The sequence below is a fragment of the Nipponia nippon genome, unplaced genomic scaffold, assembly GCF_047370975.1.
Source record: "Nipponia nippon isolate SJK-2023a ecotype South Korea unplaced genomic scaffold, ASM4737097v1 scaffold_1, whole genome shotgun sequence".
In the NCBI taxonomy this organism is placed as follows: domain Eukaryota; kingdom Metazoa; phylum Chordata; class Aves; order Pelecaniformes; family Threskiornithidae; genus Nipponia; species Nipponia nippon.
In genome coordinates, this window is record NW_028262290.1 from 107,352,975 (window position 1) to 107,370,319 (window position 17,345).

The 17,345-nt window shown below is 36.9% G+C and overlaps 1 protein-coding gene across 2 annotated transcripts in view; it reads right to left on the minus strand.

Moving 5' to 3' along the window:
• The window catches only part of CNTNAP2 (contactin associated protein 2), a 1,210,705-nt gene that overhangs the window by 340,073 nt on the left and 853,287 nt on the right, over positions 1-17,345 (minus strand). For both annotated transcript variants that reach the window (XM_087766336.1, XM_087766327.1), the window contains exon 13: positions 5,656-5,856. In XM_087766336.1, coding sequence (XP_087622462.1) covers positions 5,656-5,856 — 201 coding nt within the window. The remainder of the gene's footprint in view (positions 1-5,655; positions 5,857-17,345) is intronic.

Genomic DNA, 17,345 nt, shown 5'->3' on the forward strand with positions numbered 1-17,345 from the left:
GCACTGCAGTTTACACTTTCCGTAGAGGATTTCTAATACTCACACAGCTCTTATCAGCTACTATTATTTCTAACAAACACCAAAGCAACATGTAGCTGTTTTCACCTAGTTATACCGGATTAAGTCTAATTCCTACACAACAGCAAAAATAACTTGGAAAATTAGCAAAAATAGTTCACCAGCTAAAAGTATGATGAAGGTAAAGTGAAACTAAGAGACTCGGTGATTACAATATCAAAAAACCTCAAAGGAATCACTGAGACAAGCAAAGGTACAGAGTGAAACAAAGACATGAGAGAAGGGTGTATTAATAATGGACTGGAAAAAATGACCTCTTAACTAATCGTTTACCTACCTAACATTTACCTAGGAGGACTGATCTGCATTTCATGAGAAACATTTAACCTATGAACTAATGTCTGCTTCAGTTCTATAGCAACATGACAACAACTAAGGAAAAAAGAAATCTCTGAAAGCTGTTGGTTTCCACTTCTAGGACATGAGGATGTAGATCAGAGCAGAGCAAGGACATTGTTCCTGCTACCCTTGTGCTTGACAAATCACTAGAAGTTGAAATCAGCTTTTCTAGAACACTGACAGAGAAGAAGGGATCAATCAATAAATTTCTTAAGGCTGGACAAGATACATGAAAGCTTATGGGCATGTTTTCTGAAAGAACATTGAGAACTGAACACTGAAGCCTGAGCAAGTTTTGGAGCAGCTTCCGTTCATCACTGTAGGTCTGCAGAAATCCCATTCCTCTCTCAGACTCTTTGAAGAACTCTTATTAAGCAGGGATTATATCTGCAACTAGCATTCTAGATCAGTTAATGTCTAGCGATGTGAAAGTTTATATATAGAGTTCTGAGTTGGATGGCTACTTAGGAAAAATACCATATTGCAGTTTTTAACTTTGTTTTTATCTCAGTCTACCCATAAATCTTATTTACTACTGGTATTACAATTGCTTTATTGTAACTAAAACAACCAAACAGCAAATTAAGTTTTCCATTTCACCTGTTAAACTCCTGAATTCATGAAGCTGCTGTCTCATTTCCTCCAAAGACAAACAGGCATGAAACAGTAATTCATGTACCGCAGTAACTCTGCTTTATGCTTTTCATATGCTGCCTGCAGGCACAGTGAATAGGAATAAAATTTGGAACACAACACCAACAGATCTTGTTCTTTTCTCTGTATCTATGCTTTTAGCTCCCACACTCTGATTATTTGTTACAGCTCCTACAGCTCTGGGAAATGACAGACTCACAGATACTGTGAGCACAGCAGCCCTCCTCCCTTCAGGGTCTCATTCCCAGGGCGAAGGGAAGGATGGCAGAACCAGCATGCTGTGCCATCCCCATTTCGGAGGCTGAGAGCAGTGGCCCATGGAGAATTTCATACCAAGGAAGTCACAAGCAGGTGTTATTAGGAAGTCTAATGACAACAGTGGATGAAGATACAGAATTTTCTTAACTAACATTCTGCATTCTATTAGTATATTGTATCACTGTCCTCTATATCCCTTTGTTTCTTACAGCAGAGAAGGGAAGCTTCTTCCTGTAAAAGCAAAGTGATTCTATATCCCGCATTGCTTCTTTCCCTCTTGTTAACCAGTGGGCACAAAAGAACTTTTTTCCATCTCCAAGTTCCTGTTTGCAAATAAGGAAAATGTCCTATCACCTCCCATACCAACTGGAAAGTGTATGGGCATCGGGAACTCAGAAAACAGCTAGCTTTCTGCATGTCCTCAGTACTAAACATACCATTATCTTCTCGAAATGGAAGTTTCCAAGGAAACAAGAAGAAAAGAGGATACAAGAAATGTAAATGTAAAAGAGCAAAACAAAATGAAAAGTCTGGAGGGTTTCTTTTTTTTTTCAAATTTACATATACATGTACGCTGTTACTAAGTTGCAATTATGATCCATGGGCTTATCATTTCATTCATTTATTAACAGTAATAGTTACGTGGATTGCCAAGATCAAGCCTCTATCATGCTAATTGCATATTCACAAAGGAATTTCTGTTCTAAAAAACATATTATCTAAATAGACAATATAGACAATAAGAAACGTCAGCCTCATGTTGACCAAACTGAAAACAAAAAAAGGAAAATTAAATGAATTGTAAAAGTCATAGAGGAAATCTGTAGCAGAGTCAGGAACTGAATGCGGATCTCCTCAGGACGTAGTTAATTGACATAAAGACTATGAGACAACTGCATCCACTGCAGGCTCCCTGCTTGAAAATGTCTTCCCCAGAAATCTACAGTGTACCTATAGTTTTATTGTTTATCGTGATAACATGGCGTATTTTCAGCAGAGACGTCTGGTTTTGTGCTTTCTTAAGAAAGTCACCAAGCTGTCTTGACTAATTTTGTTTTTCTGATGATCTTTTGTTAAGACTTTGAAACAGACCCCTAGGTCTAAACGTAATTTAAAACATATTGGGCTGCAAGTTCAAAACAAACAAAAAAAATGAGACCAAAAGAGTAAGGAAGGAAAACTGCATTTCCAGATAGTCTTTACTTAGTACTAGACAAGGACTGGTCATCCAGCTTTGAGCAGAAAATTGGACCAGATGATCTTCTGCAGTGCCTTCAAACCTGAATTATCCTACAGTCTTAGGAGATTCCTATTTTTGGGTGCGTTTTCACTTATGGATTAATTTACATGGAACATCTTATTACGGGCTTCCCTCAGACTAAGCGGAAAGGCAATGGCATTGTAACCTGTAAAATCACTCCCAAACCCCATTGTTGGCAATGATTTTAATCTGTTCTCTGGGATGTACGTGCTATTTTGCCTGGATGAAAGCCTAACATTAAGAAAAAAAAGACATGGACCTGGAGGAATAAAGACTCAAAGTGTAGAACTTGTAACAGAAGAATGAGAATTCTTAGTTTGTACAGACTGCTTTTCATGTGTTGCTCTCAAAGCACTTGACAATGAGAATTTTTTGACCGCTGTGCCTGCAGCCAAAAAAACCCCACAACCAAACAGGTTTATTAATATGAAGGCTTTCTTCAAACACAGCATTTTGATGCAGTTTCCACTGCATTAAAAAAAACTGTTTAAGCTATTATTAGCAGCAGAACATATATTACTGCAATTGTATATACCTTGCCATTAATAGATCAATAAACTGCTTCGATTCTGATTTGTTTAAATATGTTAACTGAGCAATTTCTCCCTGAGAAGGACCCGTGTTGTAAAGTGATGTGATCCCCAAGAGGCAAAAAGGCAAAAGAGTTGCTGCACTGTCTTCTCTGTTTTCTCGATTCTCTTGGATGCAATTTTAAAAAAAAAGGATTAGTCTATTCTAAGTGGTTACTTAAACATCTGAAGGGTGTAAAGAAAAGTTCTGACCTGGAAAAGCACCTGTGGTTAAGGCCACAAATGCTATCCCGATCCCATGAATTCTATAAAGGCTTTACCCTTGCCTTCAATACAACCAGGATTCTACTTCCTGAGGAAGATAAAAATGTCGATTTTATTTCTTTGTGTGGGCAATGATTTGTATAGAAAGCTCTGTGATGGAAGAAGCCACATGAGTACTTGGAGCTGTGCTGTGAGATAGATAGGGTGTTATAATATATTTAGCAAATAAGGCAATCCTCCAAAAAAAAGAAAAAGAGAAAGGTATGAAAAATTAGTTCCTTAGCTTAGAAGCCATAGACTGAAGCCAAGAACACACAGCTTAGAAAGAAAATGTATTGGCCTCTTCCCCACCAACACACAAATCACTGCTGTGCTATGTGTACAAACCATTACAGGTGTTATGCAAACACTGCAGTGTGACTTTTTGTTACTGACTAGGTTAAAATGATCTGCGTTCATTGCTTCTTTCTCTCACTTAAAGGAAAAAAACCCAACCTCATAGAATATCTCTGGAAACTCACTTTCCAGACCAAAAAAACTGGCTTATAAACAGTTTCTAAGAGAATTTATCTTTCCATATAAAAGATGAAAACATGAAGAAAGAGGTATCTGCAAAATATACCCATATATTTCTAAGAATCTGCAAATAATGCAAATGCAAATTTGCATTTTCTAAGAAAATGCAAATATCTGGAATTGATTATTGCTTAAAGAAACTTTTAGTAAGTTATTATTTTGTGTGCTGCTTAATTGTTCTTTTAAATCTAGAAACTAGGGCAAACATCTGCAATTACAGTATATATTTCTTTTATTATAATATAAATAGATACTAACAAGTACAATTTGGTCCTGAAGTAATAGTATTACATATTTAAAGAAGGAGAATCTAACACTGTACTCTGTGTAAACTATGAGCTTTCTATGCACATTATCTCCAGCTCCATCCCTAAGTAAATTTGCTTTCTAAATACTTGCCCGAAGATATATCCATATACTTGTATCCATCAGCAGAATCTAATCACAATACTTCTAGTTATGAACATGATTCAGGATCCTATACATTAAGGCCCAGGAAAGAAGAAATAATTTTCCACTTTGCAGAGTCCCTGTGCTATGCTAAATTAAGCAAAATAATAGCAACAGAGACAAACCATGCATTAGAAATAGTTCAAAAACAGCAGGGAGGAGGGAGAGGAATAACAAGCATTACAGTATCTATTAACTAACAGAATGCTTATGGAGATAGGGATAAGATGCACATGCATGCCAAATGAATCCTTATCTATAGCACCATAAGAAAATACACCAAAATAAATTCATGAGGGGAAGCAGCTTAACGTATAACACTGTAAGCATTCAGCCATTAGTTTCATCTGAAATGCATTTTAATTGCTCCTATCACAATGAACTCATTTCACAATCACGAAAATGTGTTGTCTGTTTCCACTTATAACCCAGTCTTTGTTAAGTACCATTAAAGATTTATTTAACGTCAAATGCTATCATACACAATTAGAGCATAGATAAAGTACTAGGTGCATATTAAAAGAGTTTCTAAAACTGAATTTCTTCTTTATGTGCTGTTTTACTGGTTCTGGAAAAACTAATACTTTTGTCTTCATCAATTACAGGTAAGACTTGTTGAGGAGGCACATACAGCAAGCAGTACTAGGACTGTTCTCTTCCAGTAAAGCTACACAGCAAAAGGAGAAACTTAGAATGAATCTACTTGTAGGTAATAGCATATTATATTTCTCACACAACCACATTACAGACCATGCCAATCTCTACAACGTGTAAAGCATCTGATTACCCACAAATACTCTGTGTTTAAGAAACTGTTTCAGAGATATTAGTGGGAAAATTCCAACTCTCATTCAGCCAGTGCCCTTGCTGAATGTAGCATATGAAAACTGACAGCCAGAAAAACAGGATAAAGTTCAAAGCAATTTTTCAGTGCCTCTATTGATTAAACTTTCAAAGTTACGCTGTTTACCAAAAGCTTCCAGCTTTAAGGAGCAACAGATCTGAGAGAAGAACACACACATTTGTGGTGAAACAAAATTCATGTTAGTAGTAAGCGAACAGGCAAAATTTCCTAAGAAAACAATTTATTCTGTGTTTTCAATTGTTTACCTCTTTGTGAACTTTAATGAAAGAGAACAAAGAAGTACGCTCACTGAACGGACTGGTCTAACAGCAATACTTGTTGAATTGTTCAGATAAAGTTCTTTAACACTGTATTTAATTGATATCCCATTCTCAGCCTACCTGGTGTATTCAGCAGCCGCGACATCTTGCAAGAATAGGAGATAAACTGCTCACAGTATTCAGCACTACTGGTAATGGCAGAAATCTGGTCCATCGTTGCACTGTAATTGAGCTGTAGTACAGACAACTTCTCCAGGCTGTTGCCTCCCACAGAAGTCTGCATTTGCAGATCATGGTACACAGTTGTCCATACTTTATCCTCTGAAACAGAAGGTAAAAAGACAAGACAAGAATTGGTAAAAGACAGACGGTGGAACTGGATTAAAACAAATCTAGGCCTTTTGCAAAAGATAAAAATGTTCTGCAAGATATTTTTTGAGGGGGTATTGGTGAAGAAGGGCATTGCATGTGAAAAGACATCATGTGAGAGCATAGTTCTATGAACTGACAAAAGGCAGAAACCCTGATTGCCTTTGAAGTTTTGATAACCAATATACCGTGTGAGGAGACTTCCTGGAACAACTGACGCTAACAGTGACATACGGAACTAATAAGGATTAGCTTTGATCCGAAATTGATTAGAAGGACACAAGGCTGATGCACTAAAGATTCAAGGTTTATATGTGAGGAAAATTCACTGTGCATGGTAGGTTGCTGTGGGCTGGAGAGCAACACTGCTTTGCAGTACTGTAACAACAGGGATGCACCACATTCCTATGTGATTACCTCATTTAGTGATTAATACTGAAAACACTATAGTTTATCAAGTTTTCCACATTTTTACCCAAGCTGGGTTCCTAGGGTAAACCAAAATTACTGCTTATTGAGACTTGAATACTTTACAATAGCAGCACCATATGACCTCACTGATTGTGGTTATGGTACTCAAATCAACATAAGAAATAATAGAAGTAGGAGACAATGGAAATACAAAAGCTTCTGTTTAGTTGTGAAAAGACAAAAGGAAGGGGGAAGGACAACCTCATTTGGGTGATAAGAAATATAGCAGCATTGGCTGAATCTCAACACTTCCCACAGCCTACTGCACATGCAAGAAGTGTGTAATATCCAGCCTACAACAGACTCTGTATGCATTACACTGCTTTAAACTACTGAACCGCAAGTCACTAGAAGTGTCACTGTGTGCCATTTGTCAGTAGTTACCAGAGGAGATTTAAGATGAGATATTGTAATAAGGAAACACCACACTCCACACTCCTCTTGTTGGAAGATCTGTGGAAGTTGGAAGGTAGTTTAGAAAGGAAATAAAGAAAAGGCTCAGAAATTTTCCTGTTGTAGACCAACCATTACTTTTTCTTAGAGGGACGTTCCACAGAACCAAAATGAAAAAAATATTAACTGAGAAAGACATAGGGTTTCAGAATTAAAACAATGAAGATTCAGTCAATATTAGTGATACTGTCTTCCTGTAAGAAGTATTCTATCACTTAGGTGTGAAGAACTTTTAAATTCAAGTTGACTAGCTATCATTGTAAAAAACCACTATCTCAGCTGATACTTACTACTCATAGTGTCCATCTCAAATAGCCAAGGACTGCAATAGGTCAATCTTTCTCTTTATTACTATGAAAGAGACAGTGAATAAACCCCAGAAAATTCTCTTTTTTCTATAGATTATCCTTTAGCATATTACCACAAAGCTTCCTAGAAGTTCAGGTTTTGTCACTAATATTTATCATGTATAGTTCTTTGACATTTTAAGTTTTTTTTCTGTTTTTCTTTTAAATTTTCTTTCTGCTTTTTTATATACTTCTACTACTGAGGGCCAAGTCAAAGAAAAGTGTCTTGGACTTGGAATAGGAAATGCGGAACTTCAAAAAAAAATCTGTAAGAATCTATTCTGGTGCCTTGAATTGGCTTGCACAAAAGCCCTGGGTTCTGGATGAGGCAGCCAGGCCTTTGCCCCAGACGGTTCAGCTGTTCCTGCAGAGCACCACCACTGACCACAGTCGTCCATCCAGAGATGCAGAGATGAAAACATGCCATGTTGCTAACTTTGCTGTATTTATCACAACAAGATTCTCCAGGAAGATCATGTGGCAGTTTCAGAGAATACTAATTCACCCAACAGATGTGCCTTACAGCAATAAAAATCATAAAATGTAGTACATAGCAGTATGTTTTCAATTCATCTATGTAAATCTCATACCTGTTAATGCAAATTTCTGAGTCATTTCAAAACTTGTGGCCCAATACTGCGCTTCAATATTTTAACTACATGAAAATACTTTGATAAACTGAGGCATACTCAAAAGTGCTTCAGTACTTCTTCACTAAGTTCACAGAAATGTGCTTACATACCCTGATGAGTTTTGGGAGCGACCCAGAGTAAAGTTGTATTTCCATGTTATGACTATTCTTATCTCCAGGACTCTATACTCTGCCTTATTTTCAAGTCTTAATTTTCACTGCATAGTGTCAGGCTATTTTGGATTACACGGAGTCATGTGGACCCATGTGTTGTGTAACTGATACGGTGCAAGATTTTCTAATCAAATGTTCAGAGATAAGGTAAGCAAAGCAGACGGATCCTCCACAGGGAGTACGCATCACTAGCCAAATGAGATGAAATTCAGCAGGTGATGCAAGATGGTTATGATTTTAATATTCATATCCTTAGTCCAAAGCTCTACATCAAACACAATACTATTCTTGCACCAAGAAAAAAAAAAAAAGGCAGGGGAAAGGAAGAAGAGGAATTCTTATTTCTGTATTACTTTAATCTCACTCCCAAGTACCAAGGAAAAATTTGTAATTGTCATCTGTCAAGTAATATAGAGAATACAACACAGTTTTGTTGAAATCCTGGGATGGAAGTTTACTGAAGATTCATTTTCAAGGAAGGACTGAGATCGTTTATATGTTCACTGACAACAATGTCTCACTTTTGGCAGAAAACACTGTATATGTAAGAGCTCTAATGTAAGGCATATACTAGGCCAGTTAGAGCCTCATCTTGGATTTCTGAGCCAGTAAAGGCTTGTAGACTAGCCATTAGGAAACCATCGGAATGTTATTAGCAATAGGAGCTGCATTAAGCACTATGTCTGAAGGGCGTTCCTTTTGGATACTGGATTCTAGCCAATGCAGCCCTGATACTTCCCCTCCCAGTGAGGGAGTTTCAGGCTTTACTGTGGCACACTGTATGAAAGAAGACAGAAACCTATTCGTGGACGGATCTACATTGCCTTTATGTCAGTCAAATGTATCACAGAAACACAGATTCATAGCATCATTTAGGTTGGAAAAGACCTTTAATATCATCGAGTTCAACCATTAACCTAGCACTGCCAAGTCCACCACTAAACTATGTCCTTGAGCACCACGGCTACCCTTCTTTTAAATACCTCCAGGGAAGGAGACTCAACCACTTCCCTGGGCAGCCTGTTCCAGTGCTTGACAACCCTTTTGGTAAAGGAATTTTTCCCAATATCCAACCTAAACCTCCCCTGATGCAACTTGAGGCCATTTTCTTTTGTCCTATCGCTTGTTACCTGGGAGAAGAGACCAACCCCCACCTCGCTACACCCTCCTTTCAGGTAGTTGCAGAGACCAATAAGGTCTCCCCTCAGCCTCCTTTTCTCCATGCTAAACAACCCCAGCTCCCTCAGTTGCTCATATTCAGCCAGCTGTCGACCAACACCACCAGGTCCTTTTCTGCCAGGCAGCTCTCCAGCCACTCTTCCCCCGGCCTGTAGTGTTTTGTCCTCTGAACCACTTCAGGATCTTTCTGTTGAAGTACAAGTAGTACTAATAGATAAAAGTTTGTTGCACCTTGTAATGTATCTATTTAAAAATATGCATATATGTGCATAAAGTCAATAACCATTTCTAGAAAAGCATCTCAATCCCTTCCTGCTGTCTAAAAGATGATGGGAGACTGATTAGGGTATACCTGCCCAGTTACTGGAAGGAAATCTAGCTCCCATTTCACCTGCAACTACCTTGTTGATAGACTGGCTCACATGACTGAAGAGCACTTGATCATAGTAAGGAAAAATTTACTGGCTTACTGGTGCACAGGGCACTCCCGCCAGCAAGCCTGAAATCAGTAATGTCAGACTCACTATGCACATAGGATCGAAGCAAGGGACACACAAAGGCTGACAATTCTTTGACATTCAGCAAGCTGGCTTGTCCAAAATCTGGAAGGTGAAAGATCTGTGCCCGCAGGTCAGGCACAGAGAGAGTGTGGAGGAAAAGTTGTGGCTGGTGTACAGGAAGGAAGCTCCTTGTCTGGGTGGGGTATTTTACACTCTTCACACATTTTTCTGATTTAACTAAAAAGCCCCGCCATGAGGCATGGACTGAGACAGTCTGGAATGACAGGATCTTCCCTCAGCTGGAAAAACCCATTGACAGTGTAACATGGACACAGCCAAAAATCTGTCTCCCCTCCCCACCAAGAGCAGACTCCTGCATCTCATACAGTTATATTACTGAGGCTGGCCTTAAGATGTCTGGAAAGGCTTAAAGGAGAAAGTTGCCAGGCAGGAATCTAAACCTTATATATTGTGTGCTGATTACAAACTGCTTTTTCCCTTTCAGTCTTAACTATTTGTTAATGTGATAATACTTCCCAAGGAAATCAGCTAGACATTTATAGCTTGAAAATAATGCCAACTTCTTCATTTATGGTTCCAGTATCTCAGAAACTGCTTGTTAGTTGAGACCATTCTTCAGAAAGATTGAATCAGTAACCTGCTTGCAGCCAACTTCCCTTACAGAAAAGGTAACGCAGATAATTCATACTATCTCAAATACCCGTATCATCACCATTTATGGAATTATTCCCATGTAGCTGAGAACAGAATGTGGTAGTCATAGTTAATATATCAAAATCTGCAAGAAAGGCTGTCACATTTTCTGTCAATAGTACACAGAAATCTCATTTAAGGTACACGGAAGTGAAAAATCTGTTAACTGTAATTTGATATATCTCCTGGCAATTACAGTCACCACAATATTGGTATGAGTATTCCCCTAATACACTGGCAATTATTTTAAGAAAGCATAACATATGGCTATTTCTAACCACAAGTGTTTAGAGACAATTTGTCGGTCAGAGCTGTGCGTATGACTTTCGTACAGTGAAACACACGTATAAAGACCAGACATCACTTAACAATTATAATGCTGTTAAGTAGCATCATCTATAAAGTATTTTATGTGCTTCTGTTATTCAAATATTCTATGTGACCTCTGTTATTGAAATTAAAAACTATATTAAAATGAATTAATGTTGAGAGTAGTTATTAATAATTTAAGGATAATTATAGTATTCTCATGATATTTCTTTATCGCAGACATGTTAACAGGAAGTTAAAAGCTAATGTTTAAAGGAAATCTAACTATGTTTTAAATTACAAAAATGCAATAATATTACAGAAAAGGGTGTAAGAGAAATTTAAAGTAAAGGACAGAAAAAAAGGGTTTTTTTTGTGATATCGCATGGGACACTCGCCATTTCCTGGGGGATTTGACAATGTACTTCTGCACCTTAGCCCTCTGCCTAGTGTTTTCTTTGAGGCTGGTCAAAATACCCTAGTCCAACGGGTAGTCCAGTCAGCCAATGTAAGTGCTGAGCTTCGCCTTGAATTTGAAACTCATATAGAGCCACAGACCTTTGGGAAAAGACATGGCAGTTGAGCAAAAAAGTAGACAGTAGAAATCTTCATGTTTATGTAGAATTCGTGCTTATGGTCAATCTCGCATCATTAGCTCATAAAACCCAAGAGACTTCTCAGTTGTGATGTAGTTTAGGGAGCTAGGCTGGATAGTGATAGTTTCTTTTGATATCACAATAACATTAAGAAGACAAGAACTACGTGATCTGCTGACCTGACTGAAGAACAGATTATACAATCATAATTAGGTAAAGTATCATTGCTAATTGGATTAACTGCATTCCGGTTTTGCCCAAAGTTAATCCTATGCTCAGATTTCAATTAATTTCAGATATACTGAAAGTTGGAGCAGTCTGCATTATTCCATTATTAATTTATTCTAAGAAATACTGATTTTTAAAAAAGATAACTTAAAAAACCCAAACAATTCTTAGCCACATTGTAAGAAAATTATTTACTTGTGAAGTCTCAGAAAAGGAATTCTGTCATTGAGATGAGTGCTATAAATTTGGGATGGATCCATTATACTTTCCTTATGAACAGTGTTGTCAAATCCTAGTTTTAAGCGGAGAACAGAATTCAATGTAGATTTGCAATAAGCTGTTTTTGTAGCAAGGTGAACCAGAGAAGTAATGTATGCATTGAAAACGTAGCACCTGTCCCACTCTGTTCTCTTCTTCCCCTCTTACTGTCCATATTTTAAGACAAAGTGACTTTTGCCTTCAGCAGAAGAGACTGGATACTTCCGATAGACAGGGAAGCGTAAGAGCTCCTAACTGCATTCACTAGGCTGATACTAGCTTTCCCACTGGAGGGCAGAGTACCAACACCGCGCTAATTGCTAACACATCAGGAAGATAAGGCTCTCCAAGATGACCACTTCTTCATTCAAATGCATTTCTTCTTAGCTCTTTTTTAATGTTACATAGAGTGTTGTTTTTAGCAGTGAAGGAGGGGCCTAATTTTCTTTGAATAGAATGCAGAAAAACAGTACCCACAGATTCTTAACAGAATTCATAATGGTTTTCACTAAGAACAATCTAATTAGATCCAAACTGTTAAGACATTTGATACAATTATAGAGAAAATAGGCTCCCTGTAGTTTAGTCTATACATTATTCTATGAAGCACTTCCTTTCCCCCAGATAGATATTACAGCAAGATTAAGTTCATTAATTTAAGAATTTTTTTTTTTTTAAAAAAAGGGAAATGACCACCTGTTTCCTCAAAAGGAAATTGAAGTGACATACTTTACTTTGCTGAGAACACCTTTCAGTTACAATGACTTACTTACAGTCCTGCCTACTAGTTGTTTTTCATTAAAAAAAAGTGTAATGGTTGACTAATAATTAATTAATAATGATTAGTAATGATTCACTAATAAAAAGTGAAGTGAATTTTAAAATTTCCTTGATCACCAGCTATTCAAATGACTGAATCAAATATTAACTTAAGTGATTTTTCCCACTTCATATTCAACAGATTTTGTGATGGTGGTGACAGTATTTAACCCTACTCTATATCACTGACTATTTTCCAAATACTCAGTTTCTCCTGTTATTGAACTTTCCTCATCCATTTGCTTGGTGCTCGCTCAAGCAACAAAACTTGCTTCAGACAAGCAAATCAAGTAATCTTTGGTAATGACAATTAACTGGAAATAAGTTTGGAAAATAAACTTGAGAAAACATAATGCATGTATTCCACAGGTATGAACATGTTTTTTCCCTTTTACTTTAATCTACAGTTACAGTTATCACTATTAGAGTTGTACTTTTTTGGCATTAATGGGCTTATGTTCTTAAGATATTATTTTATTAGATGCTTTCAAGAAATCAGAAAACAGTTTTATTTCTCAGAAACGATAATTCTTTCTCTTTCTCTCTCTCTCTCTCTGATGAAATAGGTCAGTGGATTTTTGATGGACACACTTTTATGACCTAAAATTTGGCTGACTGCCTTGATAAATGTCATCCAGTATGATTACTTTCATCATACTCAACCACACCTTGGTTCCTGGTTGAAGCCTCAGAGAAGATGGTTTTGAGAAAACTCGAGCATACCGAATAATTCATATTCCTTTGATGACTGTCATTTACAAGTCTTAAAGGAAAGATTTCAAGTCCACACATTGGTGTGCTCTGTCCATCGGCCATAGGCCAAATGGACGTATTAGAAACTTTAACCCTCAAGCTGATGGCCTTTCTTCTAGATGGCTGTCTTCTTGATCACTAACACAACAGCAGCTAATTACTTTTTACCCAAAATGTTGCTGGTTGACAACAGTTTTATCTCAAGTATCTTCCTGTTTGGCACACGTACTTGGCATGAACTTGTGGGAAGATGAGCGAGGATAAGTGGTCTGTGCTGATGACCAGTACTACACTGCTCATACCTCTCATCTGTGTCTTCTTTAAACCAGCAGTGCATATTTAGCATTCAGATAACATGTAGCTGAAAGCTCAGTGAACATAAATGTAAGGCAATACCTATGACAAAGACAGGGGAAGTCATTTCAAGATGTAATAAAAATTATATCCATCTCCATCTGCTGCTGGGTGCTCTGCATTTGTTGTTAAGAATTGATGCCTGCAGGCCTATTGGATTCCTAACTACTATTTGACAACTGTATTGCATCAACATTTAGGAATGCGTTTCCTTCACACATATCAGCCTGGAGATAGCTCTTTACTAGACTTCATGATTTTTGCCATCATCAGTGCATTTGTCACTTCAAATTAGATTACTGCAATGTGTTCTACAATATGCTACACTACAAATCACTGAAGAAACTATACAAGACAGCCCATTTAAAAGTGGACTGCCTTCTAGGGAGGATAAAAATTACCATCGTAATAAACTCGTATTATGAGATCTCCAATTTTACTTTCTGATAAGAACATAGTTGGTATTTCAATTTCTGTTGAATTGTGTGGGATGGTACCACAACAGTCATTAGCAATGTGATTAAACTAAGCATTTTTGCAGCAATGTTGTAGACACAAGATCTGATGTAAACAATTGATGTGGAAAAGAATTACAGTAGACAGTACCCTCTTCTCCCTCCTTCATGATTTTTTTTTTAAATCTCTCTCTCTATGTGTATATATATACAAGTTTAAAACTACATATAGCAGTTTGAAACGAATTCTGCTACGGACTTCCAAGGAGCTACAGTTGGTTTATAAAAATGAAAAATGTAGGTTCGATTGAAGTTAATGAGTGTTTTGACAATCTTGCCTGAGATTTGCAAATGTCAATTTTGCAGTAAAGTTACTCTGGTGATATGAATTCTATTGCTCTCATCTTACTAATGTAGAAAATGGGGTTTAGATCAGAAAATTCCAAAATCCAGAAGAAAAAAAAAAAGAGTAAATTAAGAGTGTTCTTGTGGACTGAATGCTATTGAAATCGAAGTCAGTGAGTTTCTTAATCTATTTAGGTGGGGAATAGGATCAATCCCAAAATGTAATTAAACCATTCCTGCAGTAATTTTCTCCTTCTACTGTTCCTTTCATTGTTTCGTCATCAAGATAATAACATATTTTCAAATTTAATTACCATTCACTGATTTGATATTTTCCATTTTACTTACAGACATTGTCTTCTGAGACAATGAAACTGTACACTTCCCCTTGTATTTATGCAGTCTCTCATAACAATTCAGCAAGAAAAAAACTCTACTTATTTTGTGAACTTACTGTGATACTGAATGACATAAGTTCATAATATTTTAAATCAATAGATAATAGATAAAAATGCTTTACAAAACATAGTGGAAAGAAGCGACCAAAATAAAGTTTTCAGGGAACCAACTGTTATCAGAGAAGTGATAATGAAATGGCTCTTCCAACACAACTTGTTAGACACCTGAAGGGACATTACTGAAGTGGTAAGCAGAGGATGACTTCTCTGGATTACCAGAGATGATTTCAAACCATTCAACACAGTTGCATGTAAAAAGCTAATTCCAAGAGTACCTCAAGAAACAGAATACAGATGACTCATGCCTTCAAAGAAAAAGGACTGCAGCAACGCAAAACATTGTTATGATGAAAAACATTGCCTGGGGGGAAAAGCTTAAATCACATTTGGGCCCTAATGTAGAAAATGACCTCGTATGGGTGTTAATAGAAACAAGAGCTTAAAAATGATCACATATTGAAAGGAACAATAAATAATGAGACACAGTACAACCATATGAAGGGGGACTCGGATCATTTAAGTGCCTGGTCTAACAGATGGCAATTGCAGTTCAGTTTAGATTAAGGAACATTAAAGTCAAGAACAAAGGACATAAAAGAATTAACAGTATGGTTGCTTTCAGCACAGTGAACAGAATATGGGCAAGGGCTGGAAATTTTTTTTCCAGTTCAATAACTCAAGAATTGACAACTGATTCTACCTTCTGGACAGTGGCCTCATATATAACCTGATATTATACAACTGGAAAGATCAAATGCATGCGTCTCCCTTAAAGTGTCTTTCAGTTCTGTTTAGCATATCATGGGAGCATATGCACTTCAAAGAAAACAACTACTGCCTGTTTTTTTTTCTTTTGCAAAACAACACAGCACAATTCTTTAGCTATGATCCTAAACAGAGCTTCCTGGAGTCACTGAAAGAAGTATTACAGTTTAAAAAAATTATTTGAAAGGGTATCTTGAAGAAAAGGGGTCTTCAAAGCTTTCACTATGTTAGCTTGAACCTTGAGAAACCATTTCCTGAACTATCTCGACTGAAAAGTCAGGTCAGTTTTCATTTCTACTCTGCTGAAGAGGCAGAAAGAAGACTAATGCAGGTCTCAACTGTTACCACTAAACAAACTTCACCTTTCTTTCTCCCATCGGCTTTTGAGTGCTTGAATCCTCGACATACTCTTCACTGATCTAACTTAGTTCTCTCAAGAACAACGTCCTCCACTCTCCTCTCACACCCTGCTAACTCCTCTCCTTGGACAGACAGGAAAACGAATATAGTGTGCTGAAGCAGTCTTTCTAATTACTGCATCAATAAACTGACTGTTAGGCAACCTCCTGAAAAGATTGGTGTGAAGAATTAAAAAAGACATGCTTTCATTAAGTATCCTTTTACATTTTCAAGAATGTAGCTTCCTTTTCATATTGGCTTTTTGAGTATTTGCACCACTGGGAAAGAGAAATCTGGGTAATTGCATTCCTAACCAATATTCTTTTTCATTTTGCTTTCAAAAGGTGTCACCAGACTGGAGAAGCTACAGTTCAAAGTTTTACTGCACACTTTTGATAGTTTGCAATAATTTCATCATTATTCTGAATCATATAAGCTGCATTTAAACTTAAGAATCCCATTTGAAGATCGCTGTGTGAACTTAAGCATGTTTTCTTGAGGTATCACCTAAGAAACAACAAACACTACTATCATATGTAGTTTAGTGTAACATCATGTTTCTTGTTTTTTTGACATTTCAGCACTTATTCACTAGAAAATTCAAAAAAAACTGCCATTAGTTGTCATGGGACAGACAGTGGAATGAAGTTTAGTTACGCTGTGACTGACAGAAGAATTGCAATGTCTTGAATGTCTTTATTTCTGATCTCTCAAATGAAGCATGACTTAAAACTCCACAGTACATCACAGTGCTTTAGTGATTTCATTTATCATAAAAAAGCCATGCATTATTTTAAAACGCATTCTATACAAAGCTTTTTAGCACACCTGTGGTTTGAAATGTGGCATAGAGTGACATTAGGAGAAAAGAAAAAGCCAATTAAAATTCATATTAAAGTCAGCGACTATAATAAAGTCTGTTTTTCCTTTCCTGAATGTTGTGACCTAGTTCTAGCTCAATCTAAACCTACGGTAGAAGAGAGAAATCATGATTTGCTATGCTAAATTACAGAAAAAGGCATAGCTTGGTCCTGAAAAAAGACAAATATCCTGCATATAGTTATGAGTAGTAAAGGTCACAAGTTTAATTCTTCTAATAAAAAAATTAAAAGTACTATAAGGATGAGGAATAAAGATCATACTAGACCGACAAGAAACTTTCAACCTCCAGAAATTCTTAAATGTGAAATTTTTCACTTCCTCATAACCAAAGGATGTGACCTTCTCTTTCTC